The sequence below is a fragment of the Mytilus edulis genome, chromosome 7 (assembly GCF_963676685.1).
Source record: "Mytilus edulis chromosome 7, xbMytEdul2.2, whole genome shotgun sequence".
In the NCBI taxonomy this organism is placed as follows: domain Eukaryota; kingdom Metazoa; phylum Mollusca; class Bivalvia; order Mytilida; family Mytilidae; genus Mytilus; species Mytilus edulis.
Window position 1 is genome coordinate 74,100,278 of NC_092350.1, and position 19,409 is coordinate 74,119,686.

General features: G+C 33.7%; 1 protein-coding gene and 1 long non-coding RNA gene across 3 annotated transcripts; both read left to right on the plus strand.

Annotated features, from left to right (window-relative positions):
- Positions 1-1,250: 1,250 nt before the first annotated feature.
- LOC139482179 (nuclear receptor ROR-beta-like) lies at positions 1,251-17,290 on the plus strand. 2 transcript variants are annotated; one of them, XM_071265879.1, is made up of 8 exons: positions 1,254-1,303; positions 1,945-2,005; positions 7,245-7,818; positions 8,700-8,856; positions 9,630-9,916; positions 12,424-12,652; positions 15,624-15,863; positions 16,980-17,290. In XM_071265879.1, the coding sequence occupies exons 3-8, from the start codon at positions 7,249-7,251 to the stop codon at positions 17,219-17,221; spliced, it is 1,725 nt and encodes a 574-aa protein (XP_071121980.1). In that variant the 5' UTR covers positions 1,254-1,303; positions 1,945-2,005; positions 7,245-7,248; the 3' UTR covers positions 17,222-17,290. The 2 variants fall into 2 exon arrangements, with proteins under 2 accessions (XP_071121979.1, XP_071121980.1); XM_071265878.1 differs by lacking the exon at positions 1,945-2,005 and having other exon boundaries at positions 1,251-1,303.
- A 548-nt stretch (positions 17,291-17,838) lies between these two features.
- LOC139483637 (uncharacterized) lies at positions 17,839-19,054 on the plus strand. The gene is made up of 3 exons (XR_011655060.1): positions 17,839-18,094; positions 18,457-18,546; positions 18,959-19,054. It is a non-coding gene; the product is annotated as an uncharacterized lncRNA (long non-coding RNA).
- The last annotated feature ends 355 nt before the right edge of the window (positions 19,055-19,409 follow it).

The window sequence follows — 19,409 nt, forward strand, 5'->3', positions numbered from 1 at the left end:
GTTTTCTGTTAACCAAATGCTCGTAGGTGTATTTAGTTATGGATTCATTGTTTATCGATATTCTTTCGTTTTTTGTGAACCCAGAGGCAGATTTCGGGGGTGGCCCAGGTGGCCCGGCCCCCCTTTTTGTGGGAATATTATGGTTGCTTATATAGGTAATCACTGCGGTGTGGTGGTAGTGGGCCACTCTTATGCAGTCAGTGGACCCCCAATTATGAAAATGTCTGGATCAGCCACTGAAACATGCTAAGTAGGGAGAGGAGGGGACTGGATCGTATACACATTGGCTAGCAAGTAAGTAAGTAAGTAATGACTTTATTTAAAGAGGGTGACTCAATTAGCTTTCGCTAATCTACCTTGAGGCCCTCACAAATGAGGATATGTGTATTTGTTTACCTTAGCCGTACATGTATAGGGCACAACTTTTTGGGAATGTTGGGTCCTCAATGCTTTTCAACTTTGTATTTGCTTTGGCGTTCTAACTTTTTTCTATCTGAGCGTCACTGATAAGTCATAAGTGTATCCTCTTATAGGAAGGTTTCCTTAAATGAGATATAGATATAGTAATGCCCAATGCTCCCTCTTAATTTACCTAGTTATGTTATTAACACTGTGCTTGTTGTATTCTTCTGCTTGTCTTAATAAATATTGTTTTTTTATATTGTTGTGTCTTATATTCTTACTTAAGCAATTGTTATCATTAGTATATAATTTAATTTTGGATGTAACGCGTCTTCTGATTGGCTGACGTTATTTTGTTATGAGCCCATAGACATAATTTAGTCATATGACCGTGACGTCATCAACGTTTTTTCATGGTTTTCTACGGTTTAAAATGGAATTTAGTATTAAATTATAAGAAATGACTGTAATATTTGTTCTGTCTATTCGAAATAACATAAAAAATGTGGTGCACACTGTAAATAACCCGCTACGCGCGTTATTCAGTGTGCACCAAATTTTTTATGTTATTTCTTCATAGACAGAAAAAATACTACAGTCATTCCTTAAATAACTAATGTTGATTGTTCTGCTCCTTTTGGGCGCTTTGATTAGCAATAAGAATATTTGTGTGTTTATGTAGACGAAACGCGCGTTTGTCGTATCAAATTATAAGCCACGTACCTTGATAACTATTTGAATGATTTAGTATGCTTATAATTATTTTGTATATGAAATTTTTAGTATCAATTTTGCATTTATATCATAAGTGTATTCTAATTTGAAATTTCCCGCTAAACTGAGTTCTATTTATAACTAGTTTGTCAATTATTATCAGGTGAGCGATTACATGAATGTTCAGGTCAGTTCACAGTATTTGCTATGTAATTGACATTTCGTACCTTTACTAGGACCTCAATTGTTTAATTAATTAAAAGATCATTTTTCAGTGACACTAATATTTCATTTAAAATTATTACCTGGAAAATAAACTGATCTTTTTAACAGAAAATCGAATGTTCTGACTATTGACCTCGATCATTTTGTTATTCGGTAAATATTGCAATAGATTTTATATATATATATATATAGAAAATATGATTACTTGGGTTAAAGATCATGCATATTCATTGGTGGTTTTTTTTCTCTTCATACTTCTTCACACCGATGGGTGTCAGGATTGTCCAAAAGAATAAATACCAGACTGCAGAGTAAATCACGGAAAAAAGGGGAAGTCTATCTATAATTTAACATGGATAACTCAAACGTTTGACTTTATCAATCCGGAACTAATAGAACAGGGTCTGGAAGGGGTCCCTAGATTTTGAATTGATTTATTCTTGTTATTTGCAAATATTTTTCTCTACTTTTTTAAAACAATTTTGTCTATTTTTATCTCTTATCTATAATTTTTTGTTTGTCTATTTATCTCTGCTTTTCATTAGTTGGTCCACTTTTCTGTGGTATTGATCAATTATTATCTTTTTTCTCTACCTCCCTCAGACCCTCATGGGAATATACTTCTGAATTCCTGACGTGGCACAAGCATTTTCCAAAGATAACGGTAATGTTTAAACCTTATTTTACAGCAACCCAAACAGATATAAAAGGTTAATGTGACAAGAAACATAGCTGACAAAATAATGCAAACAAACAAACAAACACATCTAACGTTTCAAAGACCCCAACATTTGTATTTCGTAGTTGAAAGATATATAAGTTGATAAAGACACACAAAATACGTAGTTGATAGTGAAGTACATGTATATATATATCTGTATATATAGTAATAAAATTGAGATTGGAAATGGGGAATGTGCCAAAGAGATATAACCGGGCGTTTTCCGTGTTATAGTGATTCAAAGACGGAATACCAATACTTTAAACTTTATTAGTAAGGTCCGGACAGTACCAGACCTAAGACCTAAACTCCCTACAAAATAACATACACAAGCATATATAAAAACAGTTACTATAGAAAAGGATTAGTGTCCAACGGATTAACTTGTCATGGTCAGAGTGATTTCCATCACGACAAACGTATCTTTAACAATGGAATTAATTAGACACAAAGAAATGTAAAAGGTTTGATAAAAGGATTAATAAATTGTCACTATAGCACTTAAAATATATTGTCTGAACTTGATTTATATCTAATCGCAAATAGTCCAAATCTTCCTGGTTATATTCGCCACTACTCCACCTAAACTCGGTCTCCGAGTTGGCCGAATGAATTTTGTTATCGTCGTGGGTATCCTCCTCCACGCCGATGATGTTGCTGCGAATTGCCACGCGAGCAAATTGCAAGGGTCGAACGCACACCTCGGTTTGAATGTTTTATATCTAGATGTTGAGTCTCGTGTCTACTGTTTACGTTCTCTTCCCTCAGTCTCTGAATTTCGCCTTCCATATCATTTAAGATGCGATTGTAGTGCATGTCAGTATTTTTAAACTCCATTGTTAAGCGTTGTCTGGCGTTGGTTAGATTTAGGTTTTCCTCTTTCAAACGCACTATTTCCTTCTCAAAATTTTCAGTTCTACTTGCATGTTCGGCTAACTCATGTTCGATCTTTTGAATTATCCGGCCATGTTCTAAACGTTCCAAATTTACTTTGTCCAAATTGTTCCTTAATATCACATTATCTTTCACTACGGTATCCAATTTAGAATGTTCAGACTTGAGCGCAGCGATTTCTTTGATGAAGTTTCGGTTGGTCACTTTCAACTTGTTTATGTGCTGTTTCGTGGATTCGTCCTGTATGGAGCACGTAAATGAAGCGATTTCCTGGTCCTCAAGTCCTTGAAACGGAAATTGAGACATTTGCTTCTTCTCAATAAACGTTCTCATACGGTCACTGTCTCTGTGAATTTTGGATTTCGACTTCGATTTCTTCTTCGGTTTAGGGTTTTCATATGGCTTAACGTGAAAACTGCACATGCGAGCAAAATGTCCAGGATGTTTGCACTTGTAACAATAAGCGTTAACTGCATAACATCGATGGTATGTGAAAACGTCCAATGTCTTACCGCAATATTTGCACATAAAGTCCAAACAGGTATCTGCTTTTCTCATCAGAAACGGGTGTCCATTTCTGCAAGGCTGGTAATTCCAGGATCCTTCCATATTGTTGCTTCTGGAGGTATTCATTACTAGTTTGGGGAACTAGCTCAAGATCGTGCCGCGGGTACCTCAACCAATATATAACCGGGAGTTTTCCGTGTTATAGTGATTCAAAGACGGAATACCAATACTTTAAACTTTATTAGCAAGGTCCGGAAAGTACCAGACCCAAGACCTAAAACTGACTACAAAATAACATACACAAGCATATATAAAAACAGTTACTATAGAAAAGGATTAGTGTCCAACGGATTAACTTGTCATGGTCAGAGTGATTTCCATCACGACAAACGTATCTTTAACAATAGAATTAATTAGACACAAAGAAATGTAAAAGGTTTGATAAAAGGATTAATAAATTGTCACTATAGCACTTAAAATATATTGTCTGAACTTGATTTATATCTAATCGCAAATAGTCCAAATCTTCCTGGTTATAGAGACAACAACCCGACCATAGAAAAAAAAACAACAGCAGAAGGTCACCAACAGGTCTTCAATGTAGCGAGAAATTCCCGCACCCGGAGGCGTCCTTCAGCTGGCCCCTAAACAAATATATACTAGTTTGAAGTGATAATGAACGCCATACTAATTTCCAAATTATACACAAGAAACTAAAATTAAAATAAAACAAGACTAACAAAGGCCAGAGGCTCCTGACTTGGGACAGGCGCAAAAATGCGGCGGGGTTAAACATGTTTGTGAGATCTCAACCCTCCCCCTATACCTCTAGCCAATGTAGAAAAGTAAACGCATAACAATACGCACATTAAAATTCAGTCCAAGAGATGTCTGAGTCTGATATCAGAAGATGTAACCAAAGAAAATAAACAAAATGACAATAATACATAAATAACAACAGACTACTAGCATTTAACTGACATGCCAGCTAAACCTTTTCTCGACCGTAAATACCTCTTGCGTCTGCATCGTAGTAAAACACCTGATGGCTGCTTGCTTAAATACCGAGTCATATCAAGAGTCATATACTATCAAAGAAAACACAATAGCACGGAGACAAAAAGAGGGAAAACTGTAAATTTATAATTAAATGAAAAGACACACAACTTCAGCATTTAAATTCTATAAATCAGGACCATCTTGAATTTTTTGTTGAGAAGACACTATATTTTCATCAATTAGGTCTTTGTATCTTCTTATTTGTTTAAGTAAAAGGACGAAGCGCAGTGCTAAAAAATCTAGCACATCTTTTACTCACATTGGCATATCGGCGACGGTTATAATTACATGTTATACACACTTGCCTTACTTTACTCTATATTATTAACCAACTAAGTACATTATTGCCAAAAATGACTGGTTATTAAAAATAACATATTTTCTGTAATGGCCCTGTTTTTCTGTAATGGTCCTGTTTTTTTTTCTGTAATGGCCCTGTTTTTTCTGTAATGGCCCTGTTTTTTCTGTAATGGCCCTGTATGAATGCCCAGCTTGTCTGTATTAAGCCCAGTTAGGGTTTTTAATAAAGTTAATAAAATTAAGCTGTAAAGAGTATAATAAGTTTTTGTATTTTATTTAATTTAGTAACCAGCAGCAAACATTAAAGAACCATATAAAGGGATCACTGTTCATCCTGTTTTCAACACATATATTATTTCAACTTAATATCTTGGATATTTGGTATATTTAAAGCTTGATCATGGTGAAGTACAAATTATTTTTTTTCAAACTAAACTGGCATTAAAAGAGTAAGAGAGTACATCAAGTTGGCAGCAACACATACACTTTTTTCAGTTGGTTAATAAATGTATTAAGAAATGGGTGTTTTTATAATGGCGCTGTTATATGTCCTTGGTCAGTAATAATGGCCTCGAATGTCTGTAATGGACCTCGGCGATTCCGCGGGCCATTACAGACTTCCTCGACCATTATTACAGACCTTGGACATTACAAATACTTAGGTGTAACTTTTAACTGTAAAGGTAACTTTAATTTACATGCAGAGACTTTGGCTAAAGGTGCAGGAAGAGCCTTAGGTAAAATTATTTCGAAAATCCATAGTTTAAAGGATTTTGGTTTTCAGTCTTATGAAAAACTTTTTAACTCGTGTGTTACTCCAATCCTTGACTACGCATCTGGAATATGGGGAAATAGGAAGTTCCAATCAATAGACAACGTACAGAACAGAGCAATTCGATATTACTTAGGCGTTCACAGATTTGCACCAATTCTAGCACTGTATGGGGATACTGGATGAATACCAAGTCAGTTTCGGCATTGGGTGAACATTATTCGATACTGGAATAGGCTTTTATCGTTTGAAGACGACCGATTAACTAAAGTGGTGTTCAATATGGATTATGATCGTTGCACAAACAATTGGTGTAGTGACACTAAAGATATTTTCACTAAACTTAATATGTTACATTATTACGAAAGTAGAACAATGGTGGATTTAAAATCTTTTGAACAAATTGTACGAACTTATTACAGTGATATATGGAGAGAGTCCTTGATAATTAAACCAAAGCTACGATTTTAAAACAAACTTCGAACTAGAGCACTATGTAAAACTAAATCTTACGAAACACGAGCGATCTGTGCTAGCCCAGTTTAGATGCGGCATATTACCGATCAGAATTGAGACTGGTAGATATATTGGGGAACCAGTAGAAAACAGACTATGCCGATTTTGTAATTCTCAAAATGTTGAAAGTGAGCTACATTTTCTTATAAACTGCACATTTTATAATGATATCAGACAAACTGTTTTTAGCGAGATATTAATGGTGCCTGACTTTACGCAACTAGATGAGCAGGGAAAATTAACATTTCTAATGGTGAACCATCCAAGGAAAATAGCTAAATACTTAGCAGCGTCACTTTTCCGTAGAAAACAAACAGTTTACTCTAGTTAACATTCTTAAACTTTTTCACAAACATTAGATGAATAATATATGAACTTTTACAATCGTTAATTCTTAATCTATAATTATCTGTATTTAAATTTAAATTGGCAATTGACACGTGATATTAGAACATTTATATTGAACTAACAGTAAAAGGTGACTTATTGGTCCATTGGGCCGGGTGTATTATATATGTAATTATATTTTGTACAAATTTTATGCTGATTTACACATGTCACTATAATAAACAATTTACTTACTTATAACAGGATCATTATAAAAACACCCATTCATAAAGTGTATGATTTCCCAAACTTTTGGACTTGGTTAAGATTGAATTGGTGCATTGTTAAGCTTACATGCAGATGTGATCTGTGTATCACAAAACCCCATAAAGATTTTTTAATAAAACATTTTTCATCCTGGCGGAACAGTTTGAACGAAAATTTAAAGTAGATGGATAGATAATTTTATTAACCAATCATGGTGCCCAAAATTTGAGCTATACAATCAAATGAATTACAAAATAAAGCACAGAAAGTGATTAGAATGATTAAAGGAAATTTAAACAAAAAACCACATGGATACACATTTACACTAATTAACCTGATATAAACCAAGTTATTGACAAAAGTATGTACATGTAAATGTACACGCCTATGAGAGTCTGAGAATATGAGTAAATGTGGTATCCCGTACCTATCTATGAAAAAAAACCAATATATGACTCCTCATCTTTTTGATATTAAAGTTGTAATTTGCTTTTTACGCATATATATATATATATATAACAATTTGGTTCTTTTCTCTAGCACAATGGACAAGTTGAAAGAAAAGTTTACAACCAATCAATGGGATGATAATTACGTACAACTGACTAGTTCTCTCTCATTGCTAGAACATGTTGTAGACGGTAGCAATCAGCATGAACAATCGTCCAACTCCATCACAGCAACAGAGTCAAAAGTGCTGTGCTCGAATTGCAAATGCACCATTTCTGAAAATGATACTGATGAAACAAAAGCTGTACATGACGTCACAGTCCAATCTTCCAAACAACCAAGTCCAGATTCCGGAGTGAGCACTAGTAGTGATAAACCAGTTAGTCCCGATTCTACGTCAAGAATAAGTTCAGAACGAACTTCCGGATTGGTCATTATAGGTAGTTCTCTACACAAACCTTCATTGAAGTCCTCTAGGTCAGATTCATCTTCTGATGATGAAGGGGCTAACTCGAACCCGCCTGGAAAAGTAAGAAGTATTCGAAAATATTTCAAAAACAGTCGACAACATCCACCAAACCCAGACGCACTTCCGCCATGTAGAGTGTGTGGAGAAAAGGCGTCCGGTTTGCACTATGGAGTAAACACATGTGAACCTTGCAAGGTATAATTTGTCTGAAAATGCATTATCTTTGCTTTCTATGAACATGATGAATGTCATGACTATACATTTTGGGTATTCTAGTTCCAATTTTGTTATATTTTTTCGTCTTTAGTAGATCAATGCTGCATTCTGGGAATATTATGAATATAAATATATGTTGACCCTTTCTATCTGAGAAAGACTTGTGTTTGAAAACGTAAAATAAACCAACTTGAAAATTTTAAAGTGTTAAAAGATTAAACAAAGTCTACGCCAACGAAAACGTATTTGTTACGTAGTCAATGTAATCGTATCAATTACCAAACAACAATATCATCAACTGCAATGCACAACGCCTGATTGCAGCATTATTTTATGTATACTTGTAAAATAGATGGGCAAAGTTTGTTAGAAAAAACAACAAAGGGACCATTGCAATTAATTAAAGTTTAAAAGGTATACCACAATTCCTTGAATGATTTTCGAGTACCAAAAGTGAAGCGAGAAGTTTGTTAACAACTGAAAATATACAAGATGTCACTTTTCAGGCTTCAGCAATGAGCAAATCCCCCCCCCCCCCCCCGAAAAAATTTGAATCTTACTTAATTTGGCATCTGAATTTACCCGAGAGTAAACAACTGAAGGAGAACTAATCAATATATTGTCACAGCTATCACGGTACTCACGGTTCTATGTTCTATTGAACTGATACGACGCTATTTTAACCATGCAGTAGATGTTCGGAATGATCTTTGGACAGTTTATGTAAATTACAAATGGGCATGGTAAGGTATAGTCTAATAAAGTTGTTAACTCGAGTAAAAGAAAAGTGTTGTATAGATCATTCATAAATTTAAGTACTCAAGAGTATTATGCATAATAATATTTTAACGTGTTTTCAGGGTTTTTTCCGCCGAAGTATAGTGAAAGTGGTCCAAAATAAAGAGGAATATAGATGTATGCGTGAAACCGGAAATTGTAAACTGGGAACAGGAAAACGTACCATGTGTTCTTACTGTAGATACAAGAAATGTTTAGATGTTGGAATGTCTCATGATGGTTAGTAATGTTACGTAGAGCACATTTATTTTATTGACCATTAACCCTCCCCCCTCCAAACAAAAAAGTACATGAAACGCTCCTTTTGCAAGTTTTGATTGGATGAAACTTGCCGTCAATTCCATGGTTGATAGTTAATAAAAGTCTTGGCAAGGTTGGTCGATTATATCACAGTCAATCTTCGGAAGTATTCATTCATTTCAAATTTGAATTGGAATTGGAATCTCAACATATTGTTTTACTTGAATACGAATAGCATTTCTTTATTTAATAAATAACCAGCGTTAATTATGAGATTTAAAGGCTGCAAAAATCCGATTAATTGTAACCTTTTTTTTGAGAAATCGCTTGCCTTGTTAATAAAGATTAATATCTATTGAGATATTTCAATGACACTAATTGGCTGTAGATTGAAGGACCTGGAAAATGTTGTGAAATCTGTCTTTTAGGCGACGACCATTTGACATTTTGGCGAGGGGATAGAGGGAATTTCAGAAAAAAAACAATTACATGTATGACAAAAAATTGCAACTGGTAAAATAATAAAACTTTCAAAATGCTTATTGAAAGATAAAAATAAACTTTTCTTCAAAAAACGAATAATAGATCCTCGCGGAAAACAATCCTTGTTGTAGGCCGTTTAGTGACCAAGAGTTATTTATGTCTGTGTCATTTGGTCTCTGGTGTAGAGTAACTGCATTGGAAATCATACCACATCTTCTTATTTTTATATAAAGTATTAACAAATGTAACAATTTTTATTATTTCAACAGCTATAAAAATTGGTCGGTACTCGTACAACAAGCGAACCAGTGATTATATAGAAGTAAAGAAATTGAAGGAACAAGATAAAATTGCGAAACAAGAGACACCAAAAGTAAAAAGAAAGACAAAACCAATACCACAACCAGAAAAAGTCAAGAAATCCGACATTCCTATTTACAATACTGTTGCCGATATTCTTGTTGAGGAGCTAATCAAAGTTCAAGAGGAGATAATCCCGGATTTTCGACAAGGTTTTTTACCCGGTGGACTAAAGGAAAAACATCAGATAATATACGTATGTATCATATATAGATATAAGATGTGGTACGAGAGCCAATGATCTCTGATCCAAGTCAGAGTTTGTAAAAATTAACCCTTGTAGGTTAAGTTCGTCAAAGTCATATGATATAATGTCTGTACGTAGTAATCTGACAGCTTGTTAGTTCGTCCGTCCGTTCTCCGTACGTCATTTCGTCACAAATCGTTTCCGCTCTCTTACATTAAAACCACTTGAGTCCAGTGATGAAACTTGGTATGATTATTCGCTACTACATGTATCAGCAAGGTTGCGGCTTAAGACAAGTACAACACTACAGGGAGATAACTCTATAAAAATCACCTAAACGTTTGAATTAATTTATATTGTACATATTAGGCTTCTCAATGATCAAAATATTAAATAAAATTGAGAATGGAAATGGGGAATGTGTCAAAGAGACAACAAATCGACCATAGAACAGACAACAGCAGTAGGTCACCAACAGGTCTTCAATGCAGCGAGAACTTCCCGCACCCGGAGGCGTCCTTCAGCTGGCCCCTAAATAAATATATATACTAGTTATATTTGATTCATCTGCATTAAGTACAAGTAGGGACTTCCCTTTAAGCACCGACTCTTGGTGCTTTCTGCAGATAAGTCACATTAAATATCCTTTATTAAATATACTTGTTATTTCCAGTATACCTCATAGTCAAATGTGCGAGTGCTTAATTGTTTTGTTTTTTTGTTGTTATATTTTTTGTGTTTTTTATATTGAGATTTCTCCGCACAAACTACTAATGCCTCATGTTTGTCTTTTCAAAGTGAAAATACGCTTACCGGGTGCACTTGAGTCAATGTCAACATAGTATTCATTAAATAATAATACATTGCTACTATTTTGTTGAGTGTATTTTCTGTGGTATATTTTTTTATTTTATTATTTTTATAACACTTGTTACATATCTTTTATTGTTTGTGTACTGCATATGTTATTGTTTATAATAATATTGTCTGTATGCTATATGCCCTCCTGGGGCCCTAATTTGGTGAATAAAAATATTCTATTCTATTCTATTCTATTCTATTCTATTCTATTCTATTCTATTCTATTCTATTCTATTCTATTCTATTCTATTCTATTCTATTCTATTCTATTCTATTCTATTCTATTCTATTCTATTCTATTCTATTCTATTCTATTCTATTCTATTCTATTCTATTCTATTCTATTCTATATTTTTGACAAATGGTTAAGGTAAATTTTTTGTATACATTTGATAAAAATTAAACAAGCCAAATTAATTTAGGTAAAGGTGTTTGGTTCCACTTTAAAAAGTGATAAAAATTATATATGTTGATGGTCATTGTAAAACAAATAGATGAGCTCAAAAACTATGTACTCACGAAGGATAACCGGAATAGCACCAAGTTCACTTATTTACAGACACGTATTTGATTATAGTAGAGGGTATTAATCTTTCCGATTTGCGTGTCCGTTCGTCCCTAACCAGATGGTTGGCATTTTGGTTTCAAGTAGTTTACAACGAAATTGTGTTCACAACAGCATGACACTTAATACTATTGTGTGATGTCAAAATGTCAATACTATTTCTGTGTTTCAAATAGAGACAAATTGTTGATAACGCTCATTTCGACCTAGGTCAAATAATAAAAAAATATGCGTGTTTCCTATTTCTCTACCTAGGCTACCCTATATTTTAAGCTTAGAAATACATGTAGCCTACCTTTAATGTTTTTTTTGTCATTTTTTAATAAACACTGTTAAAGTCATAATTCTATGTGCAGTTGTCAATAGCCTGTTACATGTAACACTAAGGTATGGGTTCGACAAGGATTTCAAGTGTTCCTGTAGATACAAATGTACCAGAAGTTTTCACCGGGTCCATCGGTTTCCTCCGCCAATTTGAGCCGACCAACAACATTTGGACTGTGTGCTGAAAGTAGTGTTAATTACCAACAAACAATAAACCAACGAGAGGAAGGGGAACGATTTTAATTTTATCTTTTAAGACAACGTTGCAAATTTATTTTGATCACAGTAATGCCTTGTGGTTTATATTAATATATTAAAACCCGAAAAGGAACACTTAACCATGTGCACTTTAGTAGGACGGTACGTTTGTAAATGCGGTCCAGAATTTTGAAAAAAGGGACCTGCTATCTACTCAACGTTAGGAATTTGATATGTAATTAATAGTCTTTGTATTTGCCATAAATGTAGCTCCATAATGGTGGACCGCCCACCCTCTTAGTCTACTTCTGCCTCTGGTTTGTACCTTGTAATTGTTTTTTTTTTATATTTAGGTCTGTAGACATATGATCTAGCATTGTATGTGTAACTTATTTTTCAAGTTTTATATGTCACCAAAGTCACACATATGAATCTCCTTGACGTATTATACATCATTGACTTTGCTACTCATTTTGCTCCTTTCTTTTTCATTGTCTTAGATTTCCGTAGTTTGCATTCCTTTTAAGTCTCTACTATTGCCATTAAATTTACATTACTTTATTTGCAGGAAAGGCACAAGCAAAAGGAGGAAGTATTTGGTAACATGGGTGTTTTACCTGCTAGTGTTTATGAGGAATTCCATAAAGCAACCGGAATCGAACTTGATGACCGTAAGGACAAAATGAGCATGATTGCTATAGAAATGGACAGGTCTATTCGTGGCATGATTAATTTTGCAAGAAGGCTTCCAGAATTTTGTAATCTGTCTAAACATGACCAAGCTACTCTATTGAAAGGTATGCAATATATTTAAAGAGTGTTTAGTTTAAACATATTTATTTATAGGGGTTTAGGAAACAATTTATTGCAATTTTTTTAATCCACTTTGCCGGTAGGAGTGCTGCCTTGTTGCGGAATTAGCCTGCTCTTTTTCGACATCTGCAAGGGTGTCTTTTACGCGCAAGAGAAATTGCTCCCTGGTTCTCTTAATACGGGTCAGCCATAATGATAATCGTTCATTTCCGACGGACTATCATCGTTTCCTCAAGACCATACTCGCAAATGGTGTAAAGGGAGAGCCGAAAGCGGGAACGGGGATTGAACCCGGAACTTTTGTTCTCATTTGAAGAGGGTCTGGATGGGGGTCCTTTATTTCTGTAATTTAAAAATATTTAGGTCATTTTACTGAATTCCTTTTTATACTTTTTCGCAATGGTTCTTTTTTTTTTTTTGTATTTTAACACCTCATTATTCGCTATTTTTTTTTGGTCCATATATTTTGTTGGTCCATTTTCTGCATGTGACTCTCAGACCCCAAAAAAATCAAAATGGAAATGGGGAATATGTCAAAGAGACTACAACCCGACCAAAGGACAAAATACAGCCGAAGGCCACCTAAGGGTAGCGAGAAAACCCGGTACCAAGAGGCGAGTTTCAGCTTGCCACTAAACGAAAATGTGTACTAGATCAGTGAAAATGGACGTCGTACTAAACTTCAAAATATAAAAATGAACTTAAATTAAAATTCATGCATGACAATCAAAGGCCAGATGCTCCTGACTTGGGAAACGCGCAAACAATCGATAGATCTTAATAGATATAAGAAGATGTGGTATGAGCGCAAATGAGACAACTCTCCATCTACAATGCAAGTCATCAAGGAAACTATTTTAGGTCAAAGAACGACTTTCAACACGAAGCCTTGGCTCACACCGAACAGCAAGATATAAAGGCCGGGCCCCCAACAATGACTAGTGTTAAACCATTCAAACAGGAAAACCAACGGTTTAATCTATATAAAAATCAAAAAGAAAACCTCTATATGAACCACATCAATAAACGAAAATCACTGAACATCAGGTTCCAGACTAAGGAAAATTTCGAACAAATGCAGCGGGTTTAAACGTTTTGATAGGCACCAACTTTCACCCTACACTGAAAAAATAATGTTTAATCACAACTTAGAAAGAAAACACTATACAAATATTAATTTCAATTGCTCCATGAAAAGACTTATTAACAAACATTATGTCATGCGCATGTTTAGTGAGATCTCAACCCTTCTACTTTATCTCCTTATCAATGTAGAAAAAAACATATAACAATTAGCACAGTAACAATCAGTTAAAAAGAAGATCTATAAAAAAGAAGATGTGGTATGATTGCCAATGAAACAACTGTCCACAAGAGACCAAAATGACACAGACATTAACAACTATAGGTCACCGTACGTCTAGTCCGAATTCAAAATAGGTATCAAAAGAAACTAAACAAATGACAATCATACATTATTTAACAAAGAAATACTAGAAGTTGCTGACCTGCCAGCTCCAGATCTCAATTAAACTAAGTGAAAGATTATGTCTTCATCATATGAAAATCATGCACAATCCCTCCTGTTAGAGGTTCAGTATCATAAAATACGAGAAGAAAATAACCCGCATCATGCCAACAACTAGTTTTGGAATAAAAATATTTGTTTCCAACTGTTGGATTTTTCATTTAAAATCTTTCCTCACAGAACCTGCTATGATAGGTCAAATAGTTCCTTCAAAGAATATGCCATAAGCATATATGCATGTTGTATATGTGCACTACCAGGGAATATTTTTATGCCCCACCTACGATAGTATAGGGGCATTATGTTTTCTGGTCTGTGCCTCCGTTCGTTCGTCCGTTCGTTCGTTCGTTCATTCGTTCGTCCCGCTTCAGGTTAAAGTTTTTGGTCGAGGAAGTTTTTGATGAAGTTGAAGTCCAATCAATTTGAAACTTAGTACACATGTTCCATATGATATGATCTTTCTAGTTTTAATGTCAAATTAAAGTATTGACCCCAATTTCATGGTCTACTGAACAAAGAAAAAGATAGTGTGAAGCTCAGGTTAAAGTTTTTGGTCAAGGTAGTTTTTGATGAAGTTGAAGTCCAATCAACTTGAAAATTAGTACACATGTTAACTATGATATGATCTTTCTAATTTTAATGCCAAATTAAAGTATTGACCCCAATTTCACGGTCCAGTGAACATGTGAAATGATAGTGCGAGTGGGGCATCCGTGTACTATGGACACATTCTTGTTTTATTTGGAAGGGCATCACTCACATTTTGTAAAACAGGTTTATCAAATATGTGGTCAGGGAATTAATTTTCATTGTTATTTTAAAATATAGTCTTAAAGACATACGAAACCTCAAATTAAAAAAAAAAATATGCAGATGTTTTTTTAAAACTAAATGGATAGTTTTCATTATACAACTTTATGTACATATACTGTTTTCTTAGGAAAATTCTTTAATTTGTCCACATTTAGAAAAAGTTTACTTATTTTTAATTGCTTGCTGCCAGGAAGCAATTCTCCGACATATTTTCCGTATGCATAGTGACCTAAGCGTGACCCTCCTCGTAAAAATCCGGTGATAGCAATACGCATGAATCTGTCATTAAAATAAACAATTACCTGATTGTATATGTTAAACACGTGCTAAATACCCATGCTTTTTGTTGATTATTTACTATAAGGTGACAATCGGTAAACTTCGGCTTCAAAACACGGCATTTAATGAGTAGCCATATTTGTTAAATCATAACAGACAGAGAGAAAAAAAATTGACGATTATACGATATATTTGCGTAAAAAATGATAAAATCGTGCACAGAGGACTAAGTTTATGATATATACATGCATTGGTTGAAGAATTGGATAAACATTATTTTTCACCAGTCACTCTTTTCTTATGACTTTAAATTAGGTTTATTTTCTATGTTCTAGCTGGCTACGTTGAATACGGATTTCTTGGAATGTTCAACCGAATCAACATAGAACTTGGTGTAATTGCTATAGAATCGCCATCATTTGCCATAGAATACGGTTTACACTTCAGTGAATTTGATAGCATTATGGGACATAAAGAATGTGATAAACTTTCAGAATTCGCAGCTATCCTTCAAAAGTGTCAATACACCGTCGAGGAGGTTACTCTTTCTCGTGCAATTGTGCTGACTTTCACAGGTAATTAAGAAATACATTTTGAATTTCCTTTTTTTATTTTAGGACTGACAGCAATTGAAGTAAATGTCTCTACAACCTTTCATGTCACGTGATCATTACCATTTATGTGACGCGTTAATAACAATAAATTTTATTTGATCTTTGTAAAAAATATCAAGGCACACATTTTTGTTTATAAATATTTATTTCGAAAATGACGATCATTAAAATTCATGTTAGTAAAATAAATAATGTTCATAAATTCATAATTTTCTTCAAGGCGTTACATTTACCAATTGCTGTATGATAAATCGTTGAAAAGGTGGGGTTCCGAACACAAATTGCATTGCGTTATTGAATAACACAGCATATCTGCAACTAGTCCATATCGTAAAGACAAATCGGCTTCCGGTGTGCAGAATGATTCAATCGGCAATCCTCGGGTGACTCCGCTACTCTAGATAAGGTACGGAATCGGCCGAGTTGTGACGAATGCAGAATAATTATGACGTCCTAACTGTAGTGTTACCCTTTTGTCTCTCTTTAGCTTTGTATTTGAGAATTGAATGCTTCTTTTTGTAACTTCATTAGGATGTAAAACGTGGACCGAATTACATTTTGTATAAAGCGTGGAACCGCTTCATTCTCAAAGGGTGCGCACGGTCAAACGGCTTTTACAACCGTATGAAGTTACAAAAAGAAGCATTCAATACTTATAATAACATTTTTTTAGCTAGGATCATAAAAACACGATTTTATCAAGTTTGTATTTAATTTTTCTTGTGCACTTTATTGTAGGAACTCGTGTTATCATGAATATTGAATTTTATTGTGTAATGAAGTTGATTAAGGAATAACGCGAAATTGCAGAGCAGCCAATCAGAATACCGTTTTTTAATGAAACTTACATGTAATGTAATTAAATTATTAAAACATGTCCAGTTTGTGACACAGTTTATGTTGTTGACGAACTTCAAAGATCGATGGTTTTATCATGGCACTCTGGCTCCCTCAACAGGAAACTGAACCGGCTTGAAATAACAGTAGCGTTTAACCAAATCATTCAATCCTTGTATAATGTTGCACATGTAATGGTTTAAAAGCTTAATTTAATGTTTCATGTTTAATATTTTACAGATCGAGTCAAATTAGACGAACCAGAAAGAGTGGAACAAATGCAATGGAAATTGGTGGACATGTTAAGATATTTTTGCAAGAAAAACAATAAAAATCCGGACGAAAAACTCTGGCAGATATTTGACAAATTTTCCACACTAAGAAGCTATGCGGAGTTTAAGAAAGATTTATTGAATATGAAAGCACAGTGGCCGGCAGTTCAATCACATCCTCTTATCTTAGAAATTTTAAAACCAGACTAAAGCCGTTTTTAATTTAACTGTCTGATCTCATATTTAATCGTTGTAATTTGAATAAAATATGTCACAAACTGTTATTGTCACAATGACTATAGATCTCTTATATGATGACAAATCATGGGTGTTTCGTCATCGTTTTTCGTTAATTGAGTCCCGCCACATTATTAATGTGTGTGCCTGTCCCAAGTCAGGGGCCTGTAATTCAGTGGTTGTCGTTTGTTTATGTGTTACATATTTGTTTTTCGTTCATTTTTTTACATAAATAAGGCCGTTAGTTTTCTCGTTTGAACTGTTTTACATTGTCTTATCGGGGCCTATTATAGCTGACTGTGCGGTGTGGGCTTTGTTCATTGTTGAAGGCCGTACGGTGACCTATAGTTGTTGATGTCTGTGTTATTTTGGTCTTTTGTGGATAGTTGTCTCATTGGCAATCATACCACCTCTTCTTTTTTTATATTTCAGTTATATCTTTAAACCCAATCTATTTAAGGGGTGGATTTCTTTTTTTAAAGGGTGTACATTGTAGTTCATTAACAATGAATATATATACTACTAAAATATTATTTGGGAAAAATGTTAAGCTAATTATTTATGTGGTAAAGTGTTATTTTAGGATATATGTATTTTATATATAAGTAATACTGTAGTATTATATTAGTGCATGGTTAAACTATACGGAGTGTATATTTTAGGTTCGCTCAGGTGTGACTTTTATCAGGTGTTTCAATTGTGTTTTATTGGTATTGATTAGTGGTCAATTCTTTGGCGGGAACTTTACATTTCTACATGGTCACTTTGTGTAATGGACACCATTTTCATTGTCTAGTAAATTGTAATATTATATTCTATTTGGAGTTTGGTTTTCCTATTTATAAGGTCAGTTATTCTTCTTATACTAATATATTAATTATCTATCCTTATAATTATATGTATGCATGATTTACGAATGTTATGAATAAATGCATGTTTGAATGATGTGTAGATGTGATATGCAAGTGTAACAATAGAAAACTTAAAAGAACTTTAAATCTCTTTAATAATTATGCTTTTATGGTTAAAACAGTAAATTATATAAAACAGCTAAATTTCAGTAAATGGATTAAACTATTGAATTTTATGGAATGAATGTTTTATAATAATTTCAGATATTAAATAAAGTCATAAATTGATAAAGATAATAACTATCTTATTTTGATATGCAGATTAGGTTAGTTATGAATTTAATATTTGTACTGCAGGTATATTCCATATTGATGACCCACCATGTCGGCATCAACCTGATGTGATCGTACTTTAATTGTATTCAAGCCTTCACAAATACCTGTGAGGTAGGTTTTGTTATGTTGAATCTATGTGCGTTTTGCTTATTGTATTGTCTGCTTTAGAAAGTGCTTTATGCTTTGTTTGCACGTATGTTCTTGCTTTGCATGTATATGTTATTTTTAAATATGCTTATTTAAATTTGGTATTTAACAGTTCATTGCATTACTGTTATAATGTATTACTAATGCATCGACATATGCATTATGATTAGATTTGGTATTTAGATGTATTCATGAGACAATAGAATTGGAGATCACTATTTCCGACTTAATGAAATTATATAGTATTCTTTTATTATTTAAATGCTTGGAAAAGTAAACAGTTTCCTTGTTCATAATTGTTAACATAATGTTTTAAATCTTTTATATAGTTACTTAATTATATTACATCCATTAATATAATGTATTGTTATTACAGGGTATTTATTTTGGATTACAATATAGAACGAAATAAAGAATCCATAACTTTATATTGTCTTGGTGTATTCATTTGCCACGAAACAAGACTACATTTATATATTTTCCAATCAAAGAGCGGCATACCTGGGTACGTCATCTACAACCCCTACTGCCATCCATTTCGCCTCCTTAATCAACCACTTTAATTTAGAACAAATATCTTACTTTGAGCACTGGAACTTTTGCTTACCTGTATTTGAGTTATGGTAATGCTTATTAATTTATCAAACTAATGGCGTATATTTCTGATCAAAAGAAGATGTAACGTAACGTTCACGTTAAAACATGGACATTTTATAAACTACTCTGCTTACTGTCTGACAAGAGATAGGCGAAAGATAACAAAACAATATCAAAACTCATATTCGAAGACAAACTGACGATGCCATGGCAAAAAAACAAAAACAAAA